Source organism: Trachurus japonicus, chromosome 1 (genome assembly GCF_045865225.1).
Source record: "Trachurus japonicus isolate A0001 chromosome 1, Traja_1.0".
Taxonomy (NCBI): Eukaryota; Metazoa; Chordata; class Actinopteri; order Carangiformes; family Carangidae; genus Trachurus; species Trachurus japonicus.
Genome location: NC_140907.1, coordinates 37,032,965 through 37,042,535, shown reverse-complemented (window position 1 = coordinate 37,042,535; position 9,571 = coordinate 37,032,965). Strand labels below are relative to the sequence as shown.

The window sequence follows — 9,571 nt, the reverse complement described above, 5'->3', positions numbered from 1 at the left end:
CAATCAATCAATCAATCAATCAATCAATCAATCAATCAATCAATCAATCAATCAATCAATCAATCAATCAATCAATCAATCAATCAATCAATTTGTTTATTTTGGGCATGTCAATTTAAATCATCATCATCACACTTCATTTTAGTTCAATAATTCATAATAATGTGTTATAATGTTTTGCACAGGTAAATCTGTCAACAGTTACAGCGTCTCTGATAAAGATGTGTTCATATTCACAAGAGTCATAGTGATCAATAGTTACATTAATAAACACCTGCATCTGCTTCTAACTCCCCAAACCACACTCAGTTAATTTACAGATTCATTTCAGTGGTAAACTATTTTACCTGTTTCCACTGGTCTAATCTGATCGACTAAAGTAACAAGTGATTAAACAGCAGTTATGACACAGTTAACTTTCCTGTGTGATAATGATCTGATGAAGGTTAACTCAGTAGAAAACAAAAAGATTCACATTGTTCAGTATAGACATTAAATCTTTACATTTGGTACCTGAATTAAAAATCTACCAAGTCTTGCAAAGAACTAGATGTTTTGATCTGAACACTTTGACTGACAGGACAGATGATCAGAGGGGCAGAGTTTTTACCTCCATCATTAAGAGCAGGACTGAAGTATAGGTGTAGTTTGTCAGTGAAGCAGCAGCCAGTGAAGGAGTAGATGAGAGCTGCAGCATCTACGTCATAAAAGGAGACCAGACCCTCCTCATAATCCACAAACACCCCCACCTTCTCAGGACCAGACCTCAGAGTGAGATCAACTCGGGGGTCATCAAGAGCTTTGTACTGATTTACATTTCTCAACCATATCGTCCAGTAACCTCTAATAGGTCTCAGTGTGATGTTTCCCTTCCTGTCAGTCAGCTCTCTGGCCACTCCCACTTCCCACTTAGTTTTTCCTTTAACCTGAACCTCAAAGTAAAATCTACCTGAAGAGAAACTCTGTTTTCCTAAGACATTAACACATTTATCAAATCTCTCTGGGTTGTTTGGGAGTTTCTTCTTCACATCAACATGATGAACTTGTTTTCCATCATCAGACAGGATGAGATTAGGATGTGCTGTATCAGGATCCAGAGTCACATCCACTGCAAACTGCTGGACCCTCTCCACCTTAGCCTCCATCATCTTCTTCATCTGTCCACGGAGCATCTCCTGCAGCTGAGACACAGCTCTCCCCACAGTCCCCTCATATGATGGTGGACGGACTCTCACCTCTGTCCAGTCCTTGGTGGGTGGAGCAGCTTTCAGGGATGGGAAGCTTTGGAGGAGGTGGAGGTGGTCTTCAGAGAGTGAGAGCTGCTCCACCTCAGTGCTTCTCTTCTCCAGCTCAGAGATTTCCTGTTCCAGCTCTGTGATGAAGTCTTCAGCCTGTTTCTCTGAGCTTTTCTGTTTCTCTTCGATCTCCTTGATGAGCTGCTTCAGGCCTCTGTCAACAGACTCCTTCAGAGCAGTGAAGACCTCAACACCTTCTGTTTTCTCTCTGTTTGCAGCAGCTTTACTGATCTTCACTGACTGTTTCATCTCCTCAATCTTCAGTCGTCTCTTCTGGATCATCTGCTGAGTTTCAGCCTCTGTCTTCTGCAGCTCTGCCTTCTTTCCTTCAGATTCTTCTCTCAGAGGAACAAACTCATGAGTCTTGTGGTCTAAAACAGAGCAGAGCATGCAGACACATGTCTGGTCGGTCTGACAGAACAGCTCCAGAGGTTTATCGTGCTTCCTACACATCCTGTCCTCCAGGTTCTCCACAGGCTCCATCAGCTGATGTCTCCTCAGACCTGACACTGTCAGATGAGGCTCCAGGTGAGTCTCACAGTAGGAGGTCAGACACACCAGGCAGGACTTCAGGGCCTTCAGTTTGGTTCCAGTGCAGACGTCACAGGGAACTTCTCCTGGTTTGGAAACTTGTTGCTCTGAGCTGCTGCTGCTGGTTTTCTGTTGAGCTTCACATCTGAACTGAGCCACCATCTCAGAGATGAACCTGTTGATCTTCAGCTGAGGTCTTGCGTAGAAAACCTCTTTACACATTGGACACTGACACCTGTCACAAATTTTCCAGTGCTGAGTGATGCAGCTCTGACAGAAGTTGTGTCCACATGGTGTAGTGACTGGATCAGTGAAGACATCCAGACAGATGGAGCACAGGAACTGATCTTCAGACCTCAGGTTGCTGGCAGCAGACATGTCTACACACTGAGGGAGAGAAAACAAACATTCATTTAAAATAATGTTCTGTGTCTTTAAGACTGTGGTTCTCTACCTGGGGGGCGGGGCCGTCCTGTTGACCTGTTTATTTCCCTAAAGTTCAACATGGATCCTTCTTCATCAGTTCTTCTGGTCTCATTGTTAATCACTGATAGAAATATTGACTGAAGGGCTGTGAAGCTTTTCCACCAGTTTAAACAATTATTACGAGTGTTCTAACAGGACTTACAGTCACTTTGATTCATATGTTTAATGTTTTCATGACATCACTGAAAGAGAAAACCTCTGACAGAGCTGAGTGACAAGGACACTGTGTTTCCTCTGGCTGCTTCACAATAAAAGTGTGAGGCTTTTATTGTGAAAGAGCTGCAGGAAGTGTGAAGTAAGGCAGCAGTAGGAAGCAATAACTTGACAGAATGAAATCAGGAAATGATGTGAAGTAGAGAGTGAAGCTCAGAGACTGAGTGAGGAGTTGTAGAAGTCCTGAGCAGAGACACAGAGACAGTTTAAAGTGGACTATAGTGTCTCTATGGACAAACAGCCTCAGGTCTGCTGTGAGCCAGTTCACAAGGGTCTGTAATAACCTTACGATGAATGGGTGGTGTGTATATGGACGCCATATATCCAGGCTCTGGTTTAACAACAGCAGGCTTTATTGTTTACTCACATGACACAGCTTATGGTCTACCTTCATGTTCATGCTACTGACATAGACTTCCGGCCGCACATACTTCTCTCTGCTCCTGCCTCATCACACTAGTATAAGTGTGCGGCACTCTATACTACATCCCTCTTTCTTAACATGAAAGCTATACTTCAACACTACAGAATGTAACTACAAACTCTGACTTAACTTCATAAACACTGCGTGACATGAAGAGAGTGAGTAGAGATGAAGCTCAGTGTTCAAGCTGCTGCTCACACAGTGAATATGATGAGCTGTACTCACCAGTGTTTGGTAGAGACTCTGCTGTGTTGCTGACAAACACCTGATGGACTCACTTTGACTTTCTGTCTCGTCTCTGCTGCAGCTCAGTCGTCCTCCTCTCAGTCTTTTTTACACCTCTAGACACTGCAGCTAGATGTGTGTGAGGTTTTTTTTAAAACAGCAGATTTTACCTGGTTAACAGGGAGCAAAGGTGGAGGTGCACCTGACAGGTGGGAGGAGTCCAGTGTCAGCCACTGTTTATTATCTCAGGGTTAGGCAAGGCACTGCAATTTTATTTTTATAGCCAGTTTTTACAAACAGTTTGTCTCAAAGGGCTTTACACAGCATCATAACAACATCCTCTGTCCTTATGCCGTGTTCCCACCAAACGCGATGAACGTGATGTAATCGCGCGTCAAATGAAATCGCGTTGTGCTACACGCTCCAGTTTTGACGCTGGTCCAATATGCAAAAAAAAAAAAAATGGCTCGTCGTGGCATTGCGTCGTGCGACGAGCCCACCCAAACAACAACATTACTTCCGCCATTTCATTCTCTCGTCAACCATGGCTGAGATAACCACCGTCGCTGCACTGTTCCCTGTAGAGGGGACAGGAACAATCGGCGGCGGTGGCGTGGAGTGCAGCGGTGCGGGTCTCTGGCTGCAGCGGAGACAGCTCCATGACACTACTGTGTGACTGACCGTCGGTGAGTGCTTTGGGATGGGGGCGGCCGGCTCACAGCGCCCGCTGCACGTTGAGAACAGCAGTGATAATGTGCTTTCAGGTCCGAATCTCCAAACCAGAAACGTTTGTAACAGCACCGGAAAAAGACGCTAGATTTGTCGCTAGTCGCTTTTGACAAAACGTGATGGAAGCGATTTTCGCGGCCAACAGGTCCATCACGGCGCACTATCGCATCCATCGCATCGCCCGCCGCGATGACGCGTCTAATCGCGTCTTTGCATTGACTTTATATGTAATATCGATGCGCGACAACGCGACATCACATTTGGTAGGAACACGCCGTTAGACCAGGGCTATTCAATTTCAATAGGAGTTGGGTCCTCCCGGGGAGTGAGTAATGGTCCTCCTGGGGAGTGAGTGGTGGTCCTCTGGTGGTCCTCCCTGGGGATAGAGTGGTGGTCCTCCTGGGGAGTGAGTGGTGGTCCTCCCTGGGGAGTGAGTGGTGTTCCTCCTGGGGGTGAGTAGTGGTCCTCCTGGGGAGTGAGTAATGGCCCTCCTGGGAAGTGAGTGGTGGTCCTCCCTGGGGACTGAGTGGTGGTCCCCCTGAGGAGTGAGTAGTGGTCCTGCTGGGGAGTGAGTGGTGGTCCTCCTGGGGAGTGAGTGGTGGTCCTCCTCGGGAGTGAGTGGTGGTCCTCCTGGGAAGTGAGTGGTGGTCCTCTGGTGGTCCTCCCTGGGGAGTGAGTGGTGGTCCTCCTCGGGAGTGAGTGGTGGTCCTCCTGGGGAGTGAGTGGTGGTCCTCCTTGGGAGTGAGTGGTGGTCCTCCTGGGAAGTGAGTGGTGGTCCTCTGGTGGTCCTCCCTGGGGAGTGAGTGGTGGTCCTCCTCGGGAGTGAGTGGTGGTCCTCCTGGGGAGTGAGTGGTGGTCCTCTGGTGGTCCTCCCTGGGGAGTGAGTGGTGTTCCTCCTGGGGAGTGAGTAGTGGTCCTCCTGGGGAGTGAGTAGTGGTCCTCCTGGGGAGGGAGTGGTAGTCCTCCCTGGGGAGTGAGTGGTGGTCCTCCTGGGGAGTGAGTAGTGGTCCTCCTGGGGAGTGAGTAGTGGTCCTCCTGGGGAGGGAGTGGTAGTCCTCCCTGAGGAGTGAGTGGTGGTCGTCCTGGGGAGTGAGTAGTGGTCCTCCTGGGGAGTGAGTGGTGGTCCTCCTGGGGAGTGAGCGGTGGTCCTCCTCGGGAGTGAGTGGTGGTCCTCCTGGGAAGTGAGTGGTGGTCCTCTGGTGGTCCTCCCTGGGGAGTGAGTGGTGGTCCTCCTCGGGAGTGAGTGGTGGTCCTCCTGGGGAGTGAGTGGTGGTCCTCCTTGGGAGTGAGTGGTGGTCCTCCTGGGAAGTGAGTGGTGGTCCTCTGGTGGTCCTCCCTGGGGAGTGAGTGGTGGTCCTCCTCGGGAGTGAGTGGTGGTCCTCCTGGGGAGTGAGTGGTGGTCCTCTGGTGGTCCTCCCTGGGGAGTGAGTGGTGTTCCTCCTGGGGAGTGAGTAGTGGTCCTCCTGGGGAGGGAGTGGTAGTCCTCCCTGGGGAGTGAGTGGTGGTCCTCCTGGGGAGTGAGTAGTGGTCCTCCTGGGGAGTGAGTAGTGGTCCTCCTGGGGAGGGAGTGGTAGTCCTCCCTGGGGAGTGAGTGGTAGTCCTCCCTGGGGAGTGAGTGGTGGTCGTCCTGGGGAGTGAGTAGTGGTCCTCCTGGGGAGTGAGTGGTGGTCCTCCTGGGGAGTGAGCGGTAGTCCTCCCTGGGGAGTGAGTAGTGGTCCTCCTGGGGAGTGAATGGTGGTCCTCCTGGGGAGGGAGTGGTAGTCCTCCCTGGGGAGTGAGTGGTAGTCCTCCCTGGGGAGTGAGTGGTGGTCCTCCTGGGGAGTGAGTGGTTGTCCTCCTGGGGAGTGAGTGGTGGTCCTCCTGAGGAGTGAGTGGTGGTCCTCTGGTGGTCCTCCTGGGGAGTGAGTGGTGGTCCTCCTGAGGAGTGAGTAGTGGTCCTCCTGGGGAGTGAGTGGTGGTCCTCCTGGGGAGTGAGTGGTGGTCCTCCTCGGGAGTGAGTGGTGGTCCTCCTGGGGAGTGAGTGGTAGTCCTCCTGGGGAGTGAGTGGTAGTCCTCCTGAGGAGTGAGTAGTGGTCCTCCTGGGGAGTGAGTGGTGGTCGTCCTGGGGAGTGAGTGGTGGTCCTCCTCGGGAGTGAGTGGTGGTCCTCCTGGGGAGTGAGTGGTAGTCCTCCTGGGGAGTGAGTGGTAGTCCTCCCTGGGGAGTGAGTAGTGGTCCTCCTGGGGAGTGAATGGTGGTCCTCCTGGGGAGTGAATGGTGGTCCTCCTGGCGAGTGAGTGGTGGTCCTCCTGGGGAGTGAATGGTGGTCCTCCTGGGGAGTGAGTGGTGGTCCTCCTGGGGAGTGAGTGGTGGTCCTCCTGAGGAGTGAGTGGTGGTCCTCCTGGGAAGTGAGTGGCGGTCCTCCCTGGGGAGTGAGTGGTGGTCCTCCTCGGGAGTGAGTGGTGGTCCTCCTGGGGAGTGAGTAGTGGTCCTCCTGGGGAGTGAGTAGTGGTCCTCCTGGGGAGGGAGTGGTAGTCCTCCCTGGGGAGTGAGTGGTGGTCCTCCTGGGGAGTGAGTAGTGGTCCTCCTGGGGAGTGAGTAGTGGTCCTCCTGGGGAGGGAGTGGTGGTCCTCTGGTGGTCCTCCCTGGGGAGTGAGTGGTGGTCCTCCTCGGGAGTGAGTGGTGGTCCTCCTGGGGAGTGAGTAGTGGTCCTCCTGGGGAGTGAGTAGTGGTCCTCCTGGGGAGGGAGTGGTAGTCCTCCCTGGTGAGTGAGTGGTGGTCCTCCTGGGGAGTGAGTAGTGGTCCTCCTGGGGAGTGAGTAGTGGTCCTCCTGGGGAGGGAGTGGTGGTCCTCCCTGGGGAGTGAGTGGTAGTCCTCCCTGGAGAGTGAGTGGTGGTCCTCCTGGGGAGTGAGTGGTGGTCGTCCTGAGGAGTGAGTAGTGTAGTGGTCCTCCTGGGGAGTGAGTGGTGGTCCTCCTGAGGAGTGAGTAGTGGTCCTCCTGGGGAGTGAGTGGTGGTCCTCCTGAGGAGTGAGTGGTGGTCCTCCTGGGGAGTGAGTGGTGGTCCTCCTGGGGAGTGAGTGGTGGTCCTCCTTGGGAGTGAGTGGTGGTCCTCCTGGGAAGTGAGTGGTGGTCCTCTGGTGGTCCTCCCTGGGGAGTGAGTGGTGGTCCTCCTCGGGAGTGAGTGGTGGTCCTCCTGGGGAGTGAGTGGTGGTCCTCTGGTGGTCCTCCCTGGGGAGTGAGTGGTGTTCCTCCTGGGGAGTGAGTAGTGGTCCTCCTGGGGAGGGAGTGGTAGTCCTCCCTGGGGAGTGAGTGGTGGTCCTCCTGGGGAGTGAGTAGTGGTCCTCCTGGGGAGTGAGTAGTGGTCCTCCTGGGGAGGGAGTGGTAGTCCTCCCTGGGGAGTGAGTGGTAGTCCTCCCTGGGGAGTGAGTGGTGGTCGTCCTGGGGAGTGAGTAGTGGTCCTCCTGGGGAGTGAGTGGTGGTCCTCCTGGGGAGTGAGTGGTAGTCCTCCTGGGGAGTGAGTAGTGGTCCTCCTGGGGAGTGAGTGGTGGTCCTCCTGGGGAGGGAGTGGTAGTCCTCCCTGGGGAGTGAGTGGTAGTCCTCCCTGGGGAGTGAGTGGTGGTCCTCCTGGGGAGTGAGTGGTTGTCCTCCTGGGGAGTGAGTGGTGGTCCTCCTGAGGAGTGAGTGGTGGTCCTCTGGTGGTCCTCCTGGGGAGTGAGTGGTGGTCCTCCTGAGGAGTGAGTAGTGGTCCTCCTGGGGAGTGAGTGGTGGTCCTCCTGGGGAGTGAGTGGTGGTCCTCCTCGGGAGTGAGTGGTGGTCCTCCTGGGGAGTGAGTGGTAGTCCTCCTGGGGAGTGAGTGGTAGTCCTCCTGAGGAGTGAGTAGTGGTCCTCCTGGGGAGTGAGTGGTGGTCGTCCTGGGGAGTGAGTGGTGGTCCTCCTCGGGAGTGAGTGGTGGTCCTCCTGGGGAGTGAGTGGTAGTCCTCCTGGGGAGTGAGTGGTAGTCCTCCCTGGGGAGTGAGTAGTGGTCCTCCTGGGGAGTGAATGGTGGTCCTCCTGGGGAGTGAATGGTGGTCCTCCTGGCGAGTGAGTGGTGGTCCTCCTGGGGAGTGAGTGGTGGTCCTCCTGGGGAGTGAGTGGTGGTCCTCCTGGGGAGTGAGTGGTGGTCCTCCTGAGGAGTGAGTGGTGGTCCTCCTGGGAAGTGAGTGGTGGTCCTCCCTGGGGAGTGAGTGGTGGTCCTCCTCGGGAGTGAGTGGTGGTCCTCCTGGGGAGTGAGTAGTGGTCCTCCTGGGGAGTGAGTAGTGGTCCTCCTGGGGAGGGAGTGGTAGTCCTCCCTGGGGAGTGAGTGGTGGTCCTCCTGGGGAGTGAGTGGTGGTCCTCCTGGGGAGTGAGTAGTGGCCCTCCTGGGGAGTGAGTGGTGGTCCTCTGGTGGTCCTCCTGGGGAGTGAGTGGTGGTCCTCCTGGGGAGTGAGTGGTGGTCCTCCTGGGGAGTGAGTAGTGGTCCTCCTGGGGAGTGAGTAGTGGTCCTCCTGGGGAGGGAGTGGTGGTCCTCCTGGGGAGTGAGTGGTGGTCCTCCTGGGGAGTGAGTAGTGGTCCTCCTGGGGAGTGAGTAGTGGTCCTCCTGGGGAGGGAGTGGTGGTCCTCCTGGGGAGTGAGTGGTAGTCCTCCTGGTGAGTGAGTGGTGGTCCTCCTGGGAGTGAGTGGTGGTCGTCCTGAGAGTGAGTAGTGTAGTGGTCCTCCTGGGGAGTGAGTGGTGGTCCTCCTGAGGAGTGAGTAGTGGTCCTCCTGGGGAGTGAGTGGTGGTCCTAGAGTGAGTGGTGGTCCTCCTGAGGAGTGAGTGGTGGTCCTCCTGGGGAGTGAGTGGTGGTCCTCCTGAGGAGTGAGTGGTGGTCCACCTGGGGAGTGAATGGTAGTCCTCCTGGGGAGTGAGTGGTGGTCCTCCTGGGGAGTGAGTGGTGGTCCTCCTGGGGAGTGAGTGGTGGTCCTCCTGAGGAGTGAGTGGTGGTCCTCCTGGGGAGTGAGTGGTGGTCCTCCTGGGGAGTGAGTGGTGGTCCTCCTGAGGAGTGAGTGGTGGTCCTCCTGGGGAGTGAGTGGTGGTCCTCCTGGGGAGTGAGTAGTGTAGTGGTCCTCCTGGGGAGTGAGTGGTAGTCCTCCTGGGGAGTGAGTGGTGGTCCTCCTGGGGAGTGAGTGGTGGTCCTCCTGAGGAGTGAGTGGTGGTCCTCCTGGGGAGTGAGTGGTGGTCCTCCTGAGGAGTGAGTAGTGGTCCTCTTGGGGAGTGAGTGGTGGTCCTGCTGGGGAGTGAGTGGTGGTCCTCCTGAGGAGTGAGTGGTGGTCCTCCTGAGGAGTGAGTGGTGGTCCTCCTGGGGAGTGAGTGGTGTCCTCCTGAGGAGTGAGTGGTGGTCCTCCTGAGGAGTGAGTGGTGGTCCTCCTGAGGAGTGAGTGGTGGTCCTCCTGAGGAGTGAGTGGTGGTCCTCCTGGGGAGTGAGTGGTAGTCCTCCTGGGGAGTGAGTGGTGGTCCTCCTGAGGAGTGAGTGGTGGTCCTCCTGGGGAGTGAGTGGTGGTCCTCCTGAGGAGTGAGTAGTGGTCCTCCTGAGGAGTGAGTGAGTAGTGGTCCTCCTGAGGAGTGAGTGGTAGTCCTCCTGAGGAGTGAGTGGTGGTCCTCCCTGGGGAGTGAGTGGTGGTCCTCTGGTGGTCCT

At 55.1% G+C, this 9,571-nt stretch overlaps 1 protein-coding gene across 1 annotated transcript; it reads right to left on the bottom strand.

Annotated features, from left to right (window-relative positions):
• Positions 1-275: 275 nt before the first annotated feature.
• LOC146992492 (E3 ubiquitin-protein ligase TRIM21-like) lies at positions 276-2,235 on the bottom strand. The gene has a single exon (XM_085787134.1). It carries the CDS (start codon positions 2,202-2,204, stop codon positions 519-521), a length of 1,686 nt encoding a protein of 561 aa, XP_085643260.1. The 5' UTR covers positions 2,205-2,235; the 3' UTR covers positions 276-518.
• Between the last annotated feature and the right edge of the window lie 7,336 nt (positions 2,236-9,571).

What these genes read in the sequence shown, in the direction of transcription:
- LOC146992492 (XM_085787134.1), bottom strand. Translation starts at nt 2,204, where the DNA reads ATGTCTGCTGCCAGCAACCTGAGGTCTGAAGATCAGTTCCTGTGCTCC.